The sequence below is a fragment of the Poecilia reticulata genome, linkage group LG2, assembly GCF_000633615.1.
Source record: "Poecilia reticulata strain Guanapo linkage group LG2, Guppy_female_1.0+MT, whole genome shotgun sequence".
In the NCBI taxonomy this organism is placed as follows: domain Eukaryota; kingdom Metazoa; phylum Chordata; class Actinopteri; order Cyprinodontiformes; family Poeciliidae; genus Poecilia; species Poecilia reticulata.
This window is the reverse complement of record NC_024332.1, coordinates 16941178-16960010: the sequence shown is the minus strand read 5'-3', so window position 1 is coordinate 16960010 and position 18833 is coordinate 16941178. Positions and strand designations below refer to the sequence as shown.

At 40.5% G+C, this 18833-nt stretch overlaps 3 protein-coding genes across 7 annotated transcripts; all 3 read right to left on the bottom strand.

Moving 5' to 3' along the window:
- Window positions 1–678: 678 nt before the first annotated feature.
- On the bottom strand, window positions 679–9753 carry katnal1 (katanin p60 subunit A-like 1). 5 transcript variants are annotated; one of them, XM_008433797.2, is made up of 11 exons: window positions 9574–9753; window positions 8953–9127; window positions 6926–7080; window positions 6542–6695; window positions 6339–6463; window positions 6130–6235; window positions 4226–4384; window positions 3982–4108; window positions 3671–3805; window positions 3422–3548; window positions 679–1927 (listed from the first exon to the last, which is right to left on the bottom strand). In XM_008433797.2, exons 2-11 carry the CDS (start codon window positions 9112–9114, stop codon window positions 1729–1731), a joined length of 1449 nt encoding a protein of 482 aa, XP_008432019.1. In that variant the 5' UTR covers window positions 9115–9127; window positions 9574–9753; the 3' UTR covers window positions 679–1728. The 5 variants fall into 5 exon arrangements, with proteins under 5 accessions (XP_008432019.1, XP_008432011.1, XP_017159237.1 ...); XM_008433789.2 differs by having other exon boundaries at window positions 9578–9753; XM_017303748.1 differs by having other exon boundaries at window positions 6339–6460; window positions 9578–9753.
- Window positions 9754–11568: 1815 nt separating this feature from the next.
- Window positions 11569–14041, bottom strand: LOC103479386 (ras-related protein Rab-33B). Its single transcript, XM_008433774.1, has 2 exons — window positions 13751–14041; window positions 11569–12768 (listed from the first exon to the last, which is right to left on the bottom strand). Exons 1-2 carry the CDS (start codon window positions 14006–14008, stop codon window positions 12322–12324), a joined length of 705 nt encoding a protein of 234 aa, XP_008431996.1. The 5' UTR covers window positions 14009–14041; the 3' UTR covers window positions 11569–12321.
- Window positions 14042–14851: 810 nt separating this feature from the next.
- Window positions 14852–18491, bottom strand: kbtbd7 (kelch repeat and BTB (POZ) domain containing 7). Its single transcript, XM_008433764.2, has one exon. The coding sequence runs from the start codon at window positions 18170–18172 to the stop codon at window positions 16289–16291; it is 1884 nt and encodes a 627-aa protein (XP_008431986.1). The 5' UTR covers window positions 18173–18491; the 3' UTR covers window positions 14852–16288.
- Between the last annotated feature and the right edge of the window lie 342 nt (window positions 18492–18833).

Sequence of the window (18833 nt, the reverse complement as noted above, 5' to 3'; positions counted from 1 at the left end):
TGAACTTAATTGATCAGGTTTTCATTCCACACGTTGCCATTCCAGTGCGACAAACATTGCAAACATTAAAACAAAATGTACCAGACTTCTATATCTGTCACTGCTCCGTGTAAACAGAGGGGAAGAGGTTAAATATTCAGTCGCGTATCAGGCTACAACACAGCATGGCTGTGTAATAAAAGAGTCTGAGTGATCAAGTGGCTTGCATGGCTCCCAGACCAGGTCAGTCTCCGTTACATTATTCATTTGTCTCATATGACTTATGGAAGTCATTCTCTAAGCCAAAGTTTATGATACATGCATTCCTATTAACAACTGAGCTGCTGCCTGTTCAACAACTGTGATGTGTATGAAAATCTAAAAACATACTTGTTGACTTTAAGCAACCAATACCCAAAATTAAATACCGCAGTCAATGTTATAGTACCATGAAAACCTATCCTATTTCTATTTTAAGGCGAGGCAAGTTTATTTGTAAAACACAGTTTAAGCTGGTGATGGTCAGGACTCCTGGCTTCACTGTTTTGGATGAACTGCTTGTCCAGAGACCCGTGGAGACACATTCAGAATGACATACCCTACTAAAAATAAACTAGGTCTATTTTTTGGGATCATATAAATGTCATTTTCAGGAATGAAGCCTTGCGGTACACCACAGGTGAACTGAAGCAGGCAAGGTTTGAGGTCAAAACTAATTTTTCTTTTTATTTAAAAAAACAAAAACAAAAAAAAACAACAAGTAAGCAAACACATTTGTATGCTCTACATATATTTGTTTGTCCAAATTTAATCTAAAACTGAAGACAAATAAAAAAAAAGCTCAACAAAATAATCACAACAAAGCAAACACATATCACTAAAACGCAAGAGTTCAGTCAGTAGTCAACACACGGAAGTTTTAAGAAAATATATTTAAAGTGCTGAATATATATATATATATAATTATATACACAGTTCTTTAAGACAACAATCTTTATGAATGAAGTAAGACTTCATACAAATACAACAGATTTAAGTTGCCAACAGCAATTTATTACAATACTTGAGTCTGAGTGTTGAATTATGCTACATAAACTTTATGCTTTGTAGAACATCTTGCAAATGCAAAGCTGACCACTTTCTTGTGGAGTTAGTGACAATTTGAACTTTGCTAAAAAAAAAAAATGTCAACAGTTGCCTTTGCTGTAAAAAGTGACACAGCTTTGTTTGGATGATGCATTGTTAGCAGTTTCTTTTTAAAGTATTGATTACAATTGTAGATTTATTGTACATCAATTCATCAGATGTAAGGTCCAATGCTGTATGCTAGACTTTTTTTTTTCCTTTTTAATGAGAGGTGAACAAGATTGAATGTCTCACAAGAACAAATCAATTTTTCCCATCTTTGACTATTAGGCAACTACTAGATCTTTCTTAGGTCAGAAATGTTTAGCTTAATAATATTGACATCCCTCAGGTTACCCAGGTGGAAGATATCAGAAGTCTTCCTATATAGTGCAAAGGGCGGGAGGGGGAGAGGGGGGGGGTGTAAAAAAGCAGAAGTGGAGCTTCTCAAAGTTTTTATGAAGCTCTGTCAAAGATGCCAGCCTTCTGATGTGAACTCTAACATCCCTGATGTGCTTCTTGGCTCACTCTACAGTTCTCCTCCTCTTCAAAGCCTTTACACTTCAAAGCTGGGAATTCTCTTTTCAACCCTCTGGTCCAACTGTGCGAGTTTGCATGTATTCTCTATACGGAGCCAAACTCTGCCATCCAGGATTCGTATTTTTCCAGGTCTGCGGCAGAGACGGATTTTGAGATCTTCTTCAGAGTCGTAGTGAAATCCTCCATGGTGACGGGCATCTGCAGCTCGTCTTTAGACAGGGCTCGTATCTCCTCCGGGCTCAGGCCTTGGATTCGACGACGCATGGCCATCATGGATGCATCTCTGATGCAGACACGGCAGAAAAGATGGTTACTAGATATCCCGGAACTCAAGTGTTTTAATAGTTAAATGTTCAGAAATAAGATGGGGCGGTTTCTATGAAGAAATGCTGCCTAAAGCTAGAGGCTGTTCCTAGATGAAGTACACAAGGTCACTGAAGCAATGATTTCAGAAATGAACAGAGATAGTTTCAGAACAGAACATTCCTGAAATCCCCTGCACAGCTTTTGCAAAACAAATCCACAGACCAACAGAAAACTAAATCTATTTACATAATATTCATTTCCGAAAATGGAAAAGAGAGATGTGAGAGTGGTGCACCTCTCCCATCTGTTGCTGGGAACTGCCAGTTACGTGGTTTAATGACAACCTTTTTTTAACCATTTCCTTTTTTACAAGAAAGTAAAAAAGTTTTCCGATCGGAAAGAAACACAAGTAATAGAAATATTACGAGAAATGAGTTGCTCAAAAATATTTTGTTTTTGCATAAAATTAAGTTTAATCGCTAAGCATTAATAACAGGACTTTTATTTCAGCACTAGTAGGAATAATTTCTGTTTTTCTGTTTTAAATAAAACTTTGTAGATAATTAAACATTTTTGCTGAATTTATTTATTTTTTTTGGTAAAAGCTGAAGCTGGTCATTAAGTGACAAGAATTTAAAATAGAATTCATGTCGGTATATTAAGGTTAACTACGTAAAACAGACTAATAAATGTGGGGGGAAAAAAATCAAATAACTAAATTTATTTGTGATTGGTTTCCAACATAGAGCAGAAAATAAAAAATAAAAATGAACAGTCTGGTTACACGATTCTGAGTGCTGGACTGAACCTCTAGATTTTCAGCCGTCAGTACTCACCTTGGGTCAGTCACATCATACTGCAAATCCTTAATGTGATTTACCGAGTTCTGTTGCATAAAGAGTTGTTATGTGTGGGTTTTTTTAATCAAGAATTTTAAACAAGCTGGATTTTTATTGGGATTTTACATGGGAGAAAGGTCAACACAATGAAATGAAAAATTGTGAAATGGATTCAATGTTTTCAACATATTTTTACACCTAAATATCACAAAACTGTGTGGTGCCTTTCTAGTCAGGCTTCACAACTAGAGAGTGAAACTTTTGCCCATTTGTTTTGTGTAAATCAGCTCGAGTTCAGTCACACAGGATAAAGAACCTCTGTGAACATCAATTTTCCAAGTCCGGCCACAGATTAGATTATGAGTTAGATTTTCCCTGAAGCTCTGGCTTCATGTTTGGGCTTGTTGTGCTATTGGAAAGTTAGCCTCTGTCCCAGCCTCTAACTGATCAGTTTTCATGTCCTTGCTGATAAATGCCAACACCACTGTGTGCGAACACATTTTACAACTGTTTTAAAGAAGGTTCCGAATACTAGAGGATGAAGTTTAAGACAGCATTCACATTGCTGTGTATTCTACAAGATAGATCTTCAAGCGTAACATCTGATCAAGTTGTCCCGAGTATGTACAAACCTGCAGACGTTGGTGATGTCCGCTCCCGAGTATCCCTCAATCTTTTCCGCTATGWGGTCGAGGTTGACGTCGGGAGCCAATTCCACTTCCCTCAGGTTGATCTTTAAAAGCTCCACACGGCCCACAGCTACATGCGGACAGAACGGGTCAGACGTTAAGGCGAGGCTTCAACAGGGAATGGATCCATCAGTATGCGTCGTCCTCGTCTTGTGTGGAAACGAGTTGGACGCCGGTGGCTTGAAAGGTCACCTGTGGGCAACGGGATGTAGATCCGCTTCTCCAGCCGTCGCCGCAACGCCTCGTCGATGTCCCAGGGGAAGTTCGTGGCGGCGAGCACCATCACCATTTTAGAGGGGTCATCGTTTTCCAAGGCTCCGCCAACACCTGAAAAACTCGCAGAATTACAAATGACGTTTTACCAAAGTAGTTCTAATTCTAAAAGTATAAAAGCTCACATTGTGGCAGGTTTTATACTGTGAATCCACTTTTTTTTTTTCTTGGCTGATCCACTCAATGAACAGCTACAACACACAACACCTCCGCCCCTGTGGTCCACTAACCGTCCATCTGAATCAGAAGTTCTGATTTAACACGCCGGCTGGCTTCGTGTTCGTCTGACGTCCCTCTTCTGCCACAGATGGAGTCAATTTCATCGATGAAGATAGTTGTTGGAGCGTAGAATCTAGCCTAAGGAAAAAAAAAGAAGAAAAAAAAAGATGAAAACAGTTTTTTATACATGCATGCAGAGACAGGTTGGAAATGTTTAATATTCCAGCCAGTAAAGCAGTCTGCAGAAACACTCACCATTTCAAACAGCAGGCGGACAAGTTTCTCTGACTCGCCCCTGTATTTGGAGGTGAGGGTGGAGGAGGACACGTTGAAGAAAGTAGTCCCACATTCTGTGGCCACGGCTTTGGCTAACATTGTCTTTCCGGTTCCTGGAGGGCCAACCATTAGTACGCCCTGAGGAGAACGATGTAAAAAACGAAAATAATCAGATAAGACTGTTGCAGGTAATTGAAGGTAGCTGATCGGCAGTCACACTGGGAGGATCTACAATCCAGGGCTGGGTGCCTGAGGATGACTCCTAAACGTAATTGTTATGAAGGGATAACATAACAATGATGCTTCCTCACTCAGAGGAAGCATTTCCATCATCAGAGTTTAAAACGACGAGCTTAACTAGAAAATCTGATTCCAGAAGCTGGAACTAAGGAAACGCAGCCTTTTTTATCGTTTCACTGGTAACAAAAGAATTTTTTCCATGGAACGTATTGTAAAAATAATGATTTAAATCTAAGTCGCGTGCACAGCAGACACAGTCACTAGCTGAATATTTGTCTCTTTTAAGCCACTTGTCAAATTTTTCCACCATCTACAAACATGCACAATTATTTGCATTTGCTACTCTATTTGGGTTATGGAGAGACAGTATTGCATTGTTAAATTGGGTTAATACATTTTAACTATTCTGTTTAATTGTGTTGGTTTGTCCCTTCCCACTTCCAATTTTTTTTATTTGATTGGTAAAACAAAACAAAGAAATCACCTTGAAATCCTCCATCTGTGGCACTGTGTCCAAGAGTTTTGCCACCCAGGATAAAATTGTCTTGTTGAAAGTACTCATAGGCCACAATTAGGAATTTTAAAACAAAAAAAACAAAATATAAAGAAAAAGCAGCATTCTGGTAATAAGATAAGAAAACTGTTTAACTGCATCTGAAATGCCAACCGCATATAGGAAAACAAATATTAGATTTTACATATTAGACTATACAGGAAGTGTTTTAGTTCATTTGTATGTATTGAAGTCTTAAAATTCTAGCCACATGTTTACAAACGGAAAAGACTATCAGCATAATGGTTATAAACTCCAAGGACAAATGTGGCTGAATGTTAAAACTAATGACACTCTCCTTCTGAACTAACATTTTGCTCCATTTGCAGCATTCTAAGAGAAATAAGCACTGCTTTGTTTTCAGCCTGAAATGCTTACGTATGTGTGCATACAGTAGAAAAACGATAAGAACTGAGCTCTTGTAAAACACAGTAAATTGTTGACTCTCAAATGGCAGGCCTGAAGGGAAAAGGTCTCACATGATGAGGCTAAAGAGAGGCCGACACATAAGATGTCGACAGGGAGAAAACATGGGGGTTCAAACGATTTAGATAAATTACAATAAAATAGATTAAAGCAAAGAAGTTGGGCGCAGCACATATAAACAGAGCCAATCCACTCATCTCATACATGTCTGGCATTAATAAGTACTTGGAACTGTGTGAACACATCATGCACGAACAAATTCATTCATAAACCTAAAATATTTTCAAAAACTGTATGTGACAAACCTAAAAACACAAAGTAGTGTACATTTTACAAAGGTAGAAAGTGATACATAAACCTTTTTGCCAAAAATATGAAAAGAATGTCAAATTCATCTCTGAATGTTGAGTCGATGCTTTGCAGAACCAGCTTTCACTGCAAGTCTTTTGGAGTATGTTCATTGACTGAGGCTAAAATTTTGCAAATCATTTTATTTAGGTATGTCAATCTAATGGGGGAAGATCAATAGAAATGCATGTCACATCTTTCAGATTTTTATTGGTAACAAAATAAATAAAGTAATATAAACTGAAATGAAAACATACAAAAAAAATTTAAAAATTCTAAAGGGGTATCAATATTTTTGACGGTGCAGCAGACCTACCTTCCACGGTCGACGAATTCCCTTGAAAAAGTCAGGCATCCACATGGGCAGCACTACAGCCTCTCTCAGAAGCTTCTTAGCGTCTTCCAAATCAGCAATATCATCCCTACAAATCACAGAAAAAAAAATAGTCAGAGAGCAGAACAAAAAAAAAAAAAAAAAATCGATCAAAATAGCAAAACATGTAAAGAAGTACACACGAAACCCACCAGTGTACATTAGGATTGCGGGAGACGATGTCTCTCTCTAGTGAGTCCACCAAGTCGCTGTCATACCCAGTACCATCAAACTTCTTCTGTTCTCCTTCCGCCAAAGGATCCACTTTCTTACCCTGCTGAAAAAAAAAAATGTTTCCTTTAACACCCTATGTTAATTTACTGGTCAACCGAAACATGAGCAACAGCTGTCAGACCTTATCATCTTTGGCCTTTGTGGCTCTGTTGGCCTGCCGCTCTGCTTTGGGGTTGGCGTGAACGCGTCCTCCTGCTCCTCGGTGCTGCATGCCAGGAGATTCCTTCCTGTGCTGCTTTATTGCGCTGTTAGGCCTCTTTACCACAACAGGATTCCTACAAATACACAGATGGTTAAACATACCAACGATCATTTCTGATAGGCAAACAGTGGTGGTAATAATAATAAACAGGAAATCACCCCCCAACATTCAAAACCAGATCTGTAAGTGGAATAGTGATGTAGTGGAGACTATAGAGATAAAACCCGACTATGCAAAATCCCACACTGTGGAATTTAGTGTGTCGTTTTGTCACATAGTCAATTCAGGTACAACGTCACTCGCCTGTGTTCCACTGGGATGGGTGGGGGCCAAACTGCCGGGTCCTCTGGCCGCTCCAGAGGGACAAGGATGTCGACTGGTTTCTCGGACTTGAAGCTCTCAAGTGTTCCCATGATGCTTTTCACCTGCTCATATTCCTCTGTCAGTTCCTGTCTGAGCTGCTCACACACAGAAGGAAGAAGATTATTTATTTTAACTTAATCTTAACATTAAGTAAAAAAAAAACAGCCTCTAATGTGTGTAGGCATGTTTGGACAAGTGAAGTTTAATTTACAGATTCAGGAATATTAGCAACATATGATTTGAACACTTGATAGCTGGAAAAAAAAAAGCTACTGACAGAATCTCTACCTATGGTTGTCAAGTCCAAATTATTTTTAAGGTTAGTACAAATACATAAACTGTGAAGAAATGGACAACAATGAGTCACGATCAGTTCCATTTACATCAAGTTAAAACAGAACGAGTCAAGGAACGACATCCAACCCAACTTAATTGGTCGAGTTTGAAAACCAGTTGAGTTTGCTAACTGATAAGATGAGTGGCCATTCTAACAAATATTAGCAGTTTAAACCAATATCAATGTATTTCTCTACTGTTTGCCACTGTAGCAGCATTGTAACTGATTTGATAAGATGCAAATTATCAGATGATAATTTTTCCACCAAAGCTATCAGGTAAATGTACATGTCAGGCAGCCATATTGGATTTTGAGGTAGAGGTGAGAAACTTCTGACGTTTCCACTAAGAAGTCTAACTTCTAGTGGCATTTTTGTTTATTTTTCCATCTTAAAACTCAAAAATTACAACTTCGGAGTAAATATGTGACAGAAACGATTTGTTTTTCTTTTTACAGCATAACACAAATAAGTCCATATCCTATAAAAAGTACTATTTTAAAACGCATTTCAAAACGGAAATCTGGGTACAGTATTTACTGAAGTGGTAGCTGTTAGAAAAAGTCTTGAGAATCTCTGCTCTGAATGCATCGGTCTTGATCCAAGAGCTCTTTGTGCTGTACTTTTATAGCAACCCCTAAGAAAAATCACTTTTGTAGCTTTATGTAATCACAGCTTTCTTCACTCTTCAGATGTTTTCAACAGGGCTTCTACCCACTTATGTTGAGTGGCTACTGGATGTCTGTCTTGTTTCAGATTCGCAGGGGATGGGGGTGCGGGGGTGGGGTTCAATGCTCTGTTCATGATCTGGGGTCATTTCCTGTTGTGTTGTCCAGCTCTCCAACTGAGAGAGAGTCAAGCACAAGGGACTCTTTTACTCAGCTCAGGGAACTAATTTAAATTCACAGTGTTAACAGTTACAGCTTAATCTTCCTCATGCATTCCTGTATTTTCACAAATTTTATAAATGTATAGTCTTTTTATTATTTAGTTTTATTTATATTTCAAAGTCTTTAGAAAATGTGCATAAAATTAGAAAGAAAAAAAAACATTACAGGGTTCCTGCAGATTTTCCATGTTTTTCAGGCTGAAATCAGCTTGGGCATTTGGCCAAAGTGCAAGTACAAAAGTTATTTTTATGTCCAGTTAGTGACAACTATATATATATATATATATATATATATATATATTAGTGCTCTTGCTTTAAATATACCCTGCAAATTCCAGAAATGGTAAGGATGAACAGACAGATGGATTGATATAGAGAAGGACAAATTGATGAGAGTTGACAGACAAAAGTTGAACAAGTAGATGGATGGAAGGATAGACGCATAAGGACAAGTGTATGTGTGAATACTTGGACAGATGGATGGAAAAATGGCTTTATAGGCTGCATAAGAACAATATTGGAAAAACTCCTAGAAACCCAATAACCAGCATGTTAGATGGGAGATCATGACTTATAATAGAACCAAATATATATCTAGCCTGACAGTAAAAACCCCCAAAAACCTACATTCAAACAATGCAAAAGAAAGGAAAGTAAGTAGTAATCCAGGGTGACTCCTGTGCCTTTGTCCTGCTGATCTGCAGTTTATTATCAATGCAAAGTGAAAGGGAAGGTTGACTGACCTGTTGCCATTTAACTTTCAGAGCTGGATCTCTGAGGGACTGAGAGTGCTTGTGGATCTGCTGAATCACGCCTTGGTAGTACACCACGGAGGAGTCATAGTTTCCAAGCAGGGCATACTCACGGCCCTTCTTGGCGTTGTCACATATCTCTGCCAAATTCATGCTTCATACACAGCTGCAAAGAAAAACACGCAATTTCCTGAATTAACTGCGCGATTTAACAACGAGTTTGCACATTTTAGCTACTGAAAAGTCCCCGGAACTCTACAATAATTCATTAAGTCTCATTAATGTTAAATGGTCAAAAGATTAAATTAATTATGAAGCTTACTATCAGTTACACAGCAACACCTGCTACATGAAAATAAGCTAGCTGATAAGAGACGCTGATTTGCCTTTCTTTTTTAACGCGGTGATCAAACAGCACGGAAAACTGCAACAAAAGCAATTCAACACCCAAATTACTGTACGAACATATTTACACCTGCTTTTACGTTAGCTTTGTGCTAACTCGCGGCCAGACGGCGACAGACAAAACACAAATTCAACTGGCCGCCGTGTGTCAGTAAGCAATCCTCCCACAGAACGTTAAACACACATGCAGACAATGACAAGAGACACGTACCGTGCATTTAACAATACGTTTTTTGTGAAAGTGTTCTTTACACCTGCACAAAATGCGGCTGTTGGTGAGGTAGTTAATGAATTAGCAGTCCAACGCTGAGCAAGGTGTTACCATGGCCGCAGAGAGACGCCGCGTGAAGAACATGGACAGTCTCGGTTCCCGCGATGCTTTCACTTGCGCGTTAAAAAAAATGGTAAAGAAGAGAGCACAGCACATGAATGAGAGATTATCAAGAGAATGGCTAATTGGGAAGGCAGAAAAGATAAAGAATCGATGGAGAAGGTGCATTTACATTAATATTCCACATGTAACGAGTCTATTCATTTTTAGTGACTGGACTGAATTGAAATAATTATTTTTTTACGTGGTTTATTAAACGCCTCATCAGGGCTATTGCTACGCAAGAGATGACCGCTGGTCGTCGCTGAAAATAGGTCAAATATTAAAATCTGGGTGAGACAGTCTCAACATTAGACCCATTTTATTTCCATCCGTCCATTTTCCGCCTGTTCTTGAAGGGTCGCCAGGGAGCAGGTGCCCATCTCCACTGGCGAGAGGCGGGGTACAACCTCGCCAGATCATCACAGAGGCACAAAGGACAAATAACCAGCTTACACACTTACACTTTAGGTCAATTTAGAGACCAATTAACTAACAGTAACATGTTTTTGGATGAAGCTGGAGAACCAGGAGAGAACTCACGCATGTACTGAGAAAACATGCAAACTCTAAAACAGAAAGATCCCAGGCCAGGATTAAAACTCAAGACCATATTGCTGCAAGGCAACGTTGTTACCACTGTGCTGCCCGCCATATAATAGAGCTTATCGGTCGTGACAACAATAACACAAAAGTTCATTTATTTCCATTTAATTGTATATCTAACTGGTGACATCATTTTAAAAGTAAATTAAAAAGTAATATTTTTCAGAGCCCTGTTCCTGCATTAGCTCTGAAAGATAGTCTAGAGACATTTTAACTACCTATTAACGTTCACATTCACTGCAGCGCTCTTTTTCTGTCATTGCAGCTGGAGTATCATGAGCAGTGGTGGTTCTTGCATGAATGCTGCCCCTCACTCAAACAAGACCCCCAAAGAAAGCCAATTTAACTGAAAGTCCATAGATATAATACAATGAATAAGAAGCACTCCTAATACAAGTCCAGGTTTTACAAGTTTCTATACATCATGCTTTTCACAATTTTACTTATTGCAAGAAAACACTGAAAACACTTTTTTTTTTTTTCAAAAATAGAAACAGATTCCATAAATTTTGCCGTTTTTAACACGTAATTGTTCAGTGTATAATAAGCAAAATACCATGCAAAATACCATGACTAATGAGGCCAGATGTTAAACTGGGGATGAGTAAATCCAGTTAAAACTCCATGTAATAAAATAACCACTGGTTCACACCACAAGGGGGTGAACCTGTTCCTACTAACTGGACATACAATTGAGCCTTAGAAAACTCTTTTCACACTCAACTTACAGAATTTAATAATTTTATTTATTTATTTATTTTTGCTACACTCTCTGCATGCTGCTCTGGGAAGAGATCTATAACACCTCATCGAAAACCGCAACTAAACCACAGCCTAGTGGGATGATGTGAGATGCTGGTAGGGAGGAGCGACTTTGGTTTCAGTTTCTCCAGAAATTGCAGTCTCTGCTTGGCCCATTTCACAATAGCGGTGATGTTCTTCGATCAGCGCGAGGTCATCAGAGATCCGCACTCTGATAAATGAAATGCCATTCACTTTCTCTCCTGGAAGGGCTCTGATGCCGAGGCTTTTGTGTTTGGCTCATGACCTTCAGAGCTAGACGATCGTTTCCTTTGTTTTGTCCTCATTGAGGTCGCCCCTGCATCAGCCCTCTAGCTGTTTTGGCTTCCAATACCATGAAACGGTCCCTCTACTTTGATATCATCTGCACATTTAATGATCAAAACAGAGCCACATTGATTATAACAATCACAACACTGCACTGATCCAAAGGTTTCAGCTCCCTTTATAGTTCTATAAATAATGCATAGCAAAGTGTGGATTTTTTTCCCATCACTCAGGCTCAAATAGTCAAATTGTTATGCTTTTGTAACATGTTTAAGCTGTTTACATGCAACTTAATAATCAGTCATGTTTGATACATTTCGTGTTGATTTCTAGGAACTACAGCTTATTCCAGATATGTTTTGCAGGTCAGCTGTATGGATTTATATTTTGTACCTACAAAGTAGCAGCATTTTACCACTTAACATTGATACGTATCATTATTCTAGACTTGTGTTTGCAATGCATACAGAAAAAGAAATTGATTGCAAATTTCACCACAGTTCCATTGTCATTCTATCTGCTTTGGTGACTTTAAACACTTTATTTTCATTTTCTGTCCAGCAGTCTGCATTGTAATTCAATGACGGAACATAATTCTGCCAGAGAGAGATTGATGTAGGCATTTCTTGTCGATCATAATCGTTTCCTGAAGTGCAAATACTTGACACATGTCCACATTGACTCATGCATTTTGTAGAAGTATCGGTTAAACTTTTGCTCCTACCGATCGGTCTTTGCTGCCATGACCATGACCTGTGCCTCACATCAACCAGAGAGCATTTTAGAAACAACAGAAAGCTTCTTTCTACCTTTTAAATACCGCTCACTAATTTGGTGACAATGTTGATTTTAAACAGATGTACAGACGGATCCCGTGGCCTTTGTCCACCCTGGTGAGCCCACAGCAGACCTTAGCACCGACAAAATGTCGTTTCCTGTTCTCTCTGGTTCCTCAGCTCCCTAACAGAGCTCTCACTCAGCTGCTTCAGTCTCAGGGGCTTGTGGCTCTTCAGCCGATAAGCTAAAGTCAGAAAGATGGCGTCAACATGCTCTTTCTCAGCGGCGTCTTTGGCCGAAGTCTCGAACAGGGGGAAGTTGTAGCTGTCGGCCAGACAGTGGGCGGCAGAGGCGGCCACCTGCCGATGTTCCCTCAGGTCACATTTGTTTCCCACGATGATGCGCGGCACCAGGGGCCCCACGGAGTGTTTGCTGCACTCTTCAATCCACTCGGGGATGCTTTCGAAGGATGGCAGATTGGTCACATCATACACAAAGATGACGGCGTGAACGCTGCGGTAGTAGTGCTCCACCATGCTCTTCCTGAAGCGCTCCTGACCCGCTGTGTCCCAAATCTGCAACTGGAAAAGGAGGCAGAAGCAGATTTGTTGTTCAGCGCGCACAGCAAGAGCGACGCCATCGTTTTCTTACCGAGCAAGCGGGACGAGAAAACAAACGTCTGGTTTGCGGAGTTTGGTTTCAAGAATCCGTATTATAATGATGATGAAAGGCCTTTGAAATGTGATTTGGGACTGAGCTGGTTGACAGTATTTTGTCGTAGCATTTATAGAAGAAATAGAAACTACGGCTGAAGCAACTAATTGTGATTAATCAATTATTAAAATAACTGTCAACTAATTTAGTAGAAGATTAATTGTTAACTGGCCAATTTTTTTGTAGACTCAACAAAGGCCAATTGCTGGGGAAACAACCAATATACTTATTAAGCTAAAACTTGCACTTCCAGCATAAAAGCAAACGTAAACAGAATAGGAATAGAAAGGTTTAAATGAAAGCAAATCCACGAATTAGAATGGCCTAGTCAAAGTCCTTACAAAATGGATGTCTATAGATGCTTTCCTTCCTATTTGTCTGAACACAAGACCGTTTGTGAAGAAGAATGGGCATTAACACAAGTCTCTAAATGCACAAAGCTGGTAGAGACAAGTCCTAACACATTTTTTTTTTTTGGAGGTTTAGCGTGTAAGAGTCAAAGAAAACATATTTGTGTTTGAGACTGTAACGAATACTGATATTTTTGCAAGGCATTGTGTCATGAGATGTAGCACCTGTTTTCCTTTGATGAGAACATCAAAGAGAAAACTGTTGAATGAACAGTTCTAATTATAGACTTTTGTAAACAGAAAAAAAATGTCAAAGTAAAATATAAAAATCTTAAATTGTGGAATGCCGTAGCCCATTAGCCCCGTTTTTCATTAAACAAACTATTATTTCATGTGATGACTAGAACGCTTTTCCTCCAATCTTCCAATAAAACCCAACACACCAGACAGAGCCCGTTTATCGTTTCTTGTGGATAATTATTAACGTGTGTCACCTCACCTTGATGATCTCTCCGTCCAGCACCACCGTCCTCTCCCTGAAATCCACCCCGATAGTTGCCTCTGGGTTTTTCAGGAAAGTGCCCCCGCAGAAACGGTAAGTCAGGCACGTCTTCCCCACGTTTGAGTCTCCTATGACTATTATCTTGAAGATTCGTGCCTTTCCACAGTCATGCTCTGAATGAGAGGAGAGCTCCAGGGAATCATTCAGACTGAAAACTGTGTCAAATTCTTCCTCTGGTTTGTTTTCTATTGCCATGGCTCATCTCGTTGCTGTCTGGACGGCGGTAAGATATCGCGAGAACTTAGAAAAGCGTCGCTAGATGTCACCCGTAGCCAAGAGGAAATAATTGGAAATACGCAAAATCTGTCTGAGGTTATTGTTTTGGTGTTTTGGGAGTTCTTTGAGGTAAATTAGCAAACGGACTGTGCACATTTTACATGCAATGAATGATGAAAAAGAACATCACTTGTATTGTTTAAATTAAATGAATTTTTATTTCATTTATACACTAAAACATATTTTTTAAATAGTTTAATGAAAGACTTCCACATATCTTGGGTAGTTGAAGGAGTTGCTTTTCTTTATTCTTTTTCACATTTTGATTATATTTTTTTAATTTATACTGCCATATGGAAAACTATCATATCTCAAGGTCATACAGGGGTAATCTAATCTTGGCCCACCCCCATATATATATATATATATATTTAAAATTGTGCAGTATGAGCATGTGTGGGCTCTATAAACACTAAAGTTAGTCAATTTCAAGTTTTCATGGTTATTTCAGATTTTTAATATGTGACTATATTTTACCCATTTAGAGGTAAAATTGGTAAAATTCCAATTTTACCTCAAGAAAAACACTAATAGTCAGCATGGGTTCTATTTTATTACCAACTGATCAAAACATGTCACAAGGTCCATCTTTTGTTTAAATTCATTGTTAAAACTGCTGTAATTTATTTTTTAGAAAGCCAGTTTTCCATGTTAACACATGGTTCTCTGTACTGTATTTCCATGTACTGATCAGACTGTGTCAGAAGTCTACTTCAAAACATGTGGTTTAATACAAAAGACCCCAAAATGACATTTTCTAGATATGTTGGACACAAGTTTATTTTTGACATATACAATAAAATCACCTCCTAAAAAGTAAATGTAAAAGTAAAATGTAGAGTCAGGCTAACACTCATCGCTATGAACCCTTTGGGTAAAATAAAACCCACAGATACTAATGTTGCATTGCTGTATGCTGACAGAAATACCGATTCATCTCCACATCATGATTGTTTAAGCAGAAGCAGTTTGTTGGTCTTGCATTTCATAAATTTTATGCTCCCAAAAGCAGTTCAATGCCTACCATCTCTCAGCATTTTGGACCAAATACTGCCGATAAAGCAAAACAAGAATAAATTTCATTTCATTTTGGAATGCAGAAATTAAATTATCCTTCTACACAAAAATCATAGATCTGAATACATAATCGCAAAATGAGCCACTCGTAATCACAACAAAAAGAAAGTCGAACATGGCAAGAAGGCTTCTGAGCCAAAACCTGAGACTGCGGCAAAACACTGACTTTGTGGTTTCAAACTAAAAATTTTACAACCACTTGCTAAGCGCAGAATCACATCATCTGCATAGAAAAAGCCCCGTTTTTCGTCCAGTTTAGTTTGGAGTCATAAACGAGAGGCACTTAAGCTGCCAGACCTCAATATTCTGATTTTACACCAATCTGAAGCTGGCGTGCGAGTGTATGTTCAAGTTAAACACAAATTTGATCAAAAACATGTCATTATGGAAAAATTCTGAGTATAAATAATTAAAAACTACCCTCTATAGGTGTCCATATGTTTAAAAATAATAAATAGGGAAAAAAAGTAGTTCCAGAGTTCCCACAGCTTTGGAGGAGCCAAATGAAGTCTGGTGTTTCGCAAACAGACACAAATACATCTGAGAGATCTTAAAGCACCAACCATGAGACGAAACCACCAATTCAAATGTCTAAAGTCCACACTTCATCCCAAGTTGTTCACGTGTATGTAGGCATCAGACGATCCCACTGAGGAAACCATATAATGAAAAGGTCTGAAAAATTAACAGCTTAGGGAAAAAAAAGAAAAAAAAAAGTTGTCCCTGTGAAAGCAGGAATAACACATATATGGTAAAAGTAGTGTTCAGGTAATGGCAAGAAAAAGGTGTCAATCCCATGTGCTGGCAGTGAAAGGATGTCACACTTTTAAGAATATTTGTAAAAACCTTTAACAATGTTCTATTTTTCCCTCCCAATTCATGCCCTTGTGTGGTCTGTCATTAAACAGAGACATTTGCTGTATTTACTTAATCTCAAAGTGATATAATACTGTAAGTGGGTGAAAAAAAAAGAAAAATAACCTCCCAGTCCTTAACTTATGTGTTCAAGTTAAATGGCTGCTTTAATACTAAAACCTCACCAGTGGCAAACAAAAATCCCCCAATAAAAAATAAATAGCCATTATAAATAAACACTTCTTTTGACAAGGGAACATCGGTTCCCTACCAGTTCTCATCAGAGAACGAACTGGAGCTGCCGGAATCGGAGTCTGCATCCGTTAAGCCGTCCAGGTCCCAGTCGGCGCTGGAGCCGCTGTCGTCGTCCTCCTCCGTGGAGAAGCAGTGAGCGGACCCGAGGCACGCCGGGTACACGCGCGTCGACACGCACACGGGCCCCAGGGTGGACACGTACACCGCCATGATGTTCTTCCACGCGTCCCGAGCGGAGTCGTACTCGTGGATGAGGACCCTGTTCTTGTTGTGCTGTAGCAGTGTCTGCGTGAGGAGCAGCAGCTTGCCGCTGTGCTGGATCACCTGGTAGTTGAGCGCTCGGCTGTCGATGGGGATGTCCCCCAGCCTCTTCCACTCACCTCTTGCCGGGCTGTAGGCTTTGACCACGGGGATGTCGCACACGCAGACGATCTGCTCCTGGAAGACGCAGGCCTTGTGAAGCTTGTCCCTTCTGAGCGAGCCACAGTGGCGCCAGCGATTTCTCTTGGGGTCGTAGCAGAGCATCCTCCTTTTGTTCACCACGTACAGGTGATCGTGCAGAGCCACCACTTGCATTTTCCCCAAAGAGTGAGGCAGCGGGGCCACCAACGTCCACTGGTTCCTCTGGATGCTGTAGCACTCCACCTCCTTTAATCGGGCGTCTGTGACTGGATTTCTTCCTCCCAGAAGGTACACGTGGCCGTTCAGGTAGCCCATCCCCGAGTGGATTCTGCCCAGCAGCCTCTCCGCCAACTCCTGCCAGCTGTTGAGGACTGGATTGTACAGCCAGAAGTGTTTGGAAAGGTGGGAAGCCAAGTACAAGTTGTTGTCCGGCGTGGCGCAAACGATAAGCGACTCCATGGTGGAGCGTTTGTAATCTTGACTGCTGAGATCTTCCAAAGGCGGAGCCATGAAATACAGGTCGTCGGAGTAAGGGTCGCAGCACATGATGTTGTCGTTGGGCAGGCCAAAGAAGAGGATCATCTCCTTCGCGCTCACGCCTATTCTGTGTTTCAGTGCGTCCAGAGGCGCAGACATGGCGCAGCCGTCCTCCGCAGACCTGCTGAAGAAAGATGCCAGGTATGTCTCGATTAAAGGGCTCGCCGCGAGGCTCTCCAGGTAACACTTGTCCTTCTCGCAGAACAAGCTCCAGCGCACACACTTCAGCACCTGCAGGGTGTCCTCTTTATCCACAGGTGCGTTCACCTCCAGCCACTGCATAGCTGCAGAGCACACCGTCTTCTCACAGTCCACGTCCAAAGTATCGAGAGACAACAGTTCCTTAAACTGATCCGAGTTCAGTTCGCACAGATCCCCTCCGTTAAACACCTGATAGAAGTTCTTGGCAATGAAGGCTTGGGCGTTCTCCTTTAACTCCGGATTGTCGTAGGTGTCCGCAAACTTCAGCATCCCCACGCAGTTGGAGTGATCCAGCCTCCTGCTCATGAAGCCGGAGCAGGCTTTCCGGATGTACTCCAGCTGCAGCATGTTGGCCGCCGCGTACAGCCTCTGCGCGTTGCTCTCCGTGATGGTCACCTTGCCCGTGTAGCAGTAATCGATGATGACCGACATGGATCCAGAGTCCACGCCGCGGATGAGCACCCGCTCCTGGGCGCTCTCGTTCAGCCCGCCCGTGAACATGCTCTTGAAGTACGGGCTGGCAGCGGCCAGGACGTTGCGGCTGCACAGAAACACTTGACCCACGTCAACTCTTCCTCCCTCGCGCTGCTCCAGCGATTCCTCCTCTTCCTCATCATCATTACACTCAACCCCGATGGTAACGTCGCAGAGCAACCGAGAGTCGTACATCAGTTTCAGCTCGTGCATCAAGCCCAGAGCGTGGTTCACGTCCTCCAGCACCTCCGGACCGTTGAAGCAACCCAGCGACGAGGCCATTACTGCAAATTCGCACTTTTAACACTTTTAAAGCCCAAGTCACAAGTTGTCAGGCGGCAAACATGCTGCGTTTCTACCGACTCGTCGATGAAAATCAAACCTGGTTAAATACACTCCTGCCGAACCCTGAGTGTCCAAAAACTAACATTTCTCGGTGTCCAAATGAGCTTAGTCTCACTTCTGAATGAAATATAATCTACTAATCACAAACAGAACATCACTTCATGTTACTGTCAAAGCTTTTTCTTCTTGTTTTGATAGCAAGCAGCCAGCTACAATACTACTAAATAGGCGTCTATTGGAGTGGGCTGCTTCTTACTTCCGGAGAAAGAGTTTCAGAATAATGTGTCGTCTCTGTGAATTATCACAAATACTGCTTATTCTCCCGCTTTATTTTCATATCTTGAGTTCCTTATAATGTTCTATAATTTTATTTTACAACATTAGCTACTTTGTTTATTTAAGATCAAAACCTTTCTAACTCCAAAACAGAAAATTAAATCTCTTATTTTGAAGCCTTACTGCATGCTCAACCTGTACGCTCTCACAACCTTGCTAGAATATAGCTCAACCTTCTGATTGGTTTGCAAAACTGTGTCAATTCGGGTTAGGTTGACCGAGATTCAATTAATTAAGTGTTCAAATGATTTTATTAGAGAAA

Excerpts from the sequence above, each read along its gene's own strand:
- LOC103479386 (XM_008433774.1), bottom strand. The coding sequence starts at position 14,008 with ATGGCAATAGAAAACAAACCAGAGGAAGAATTTGACACAGTTTTCAGT. Across the intron at positions 12,769-13,750 it reads TGGACGGAGAGATCATCAAG|TTGCAGATTTGGGACACAGC; the intron begins GTGAGGTGACAC and ends CTCCTTTTCCAG.
- kbtbd7 (XM_008433764.2), bottom strand. The coding sequence starts at position 18,172 with ATGGCCTCGTCGCTGGGTTGCTTCAACGGTCCGGAGGTGCTGGAGGAC.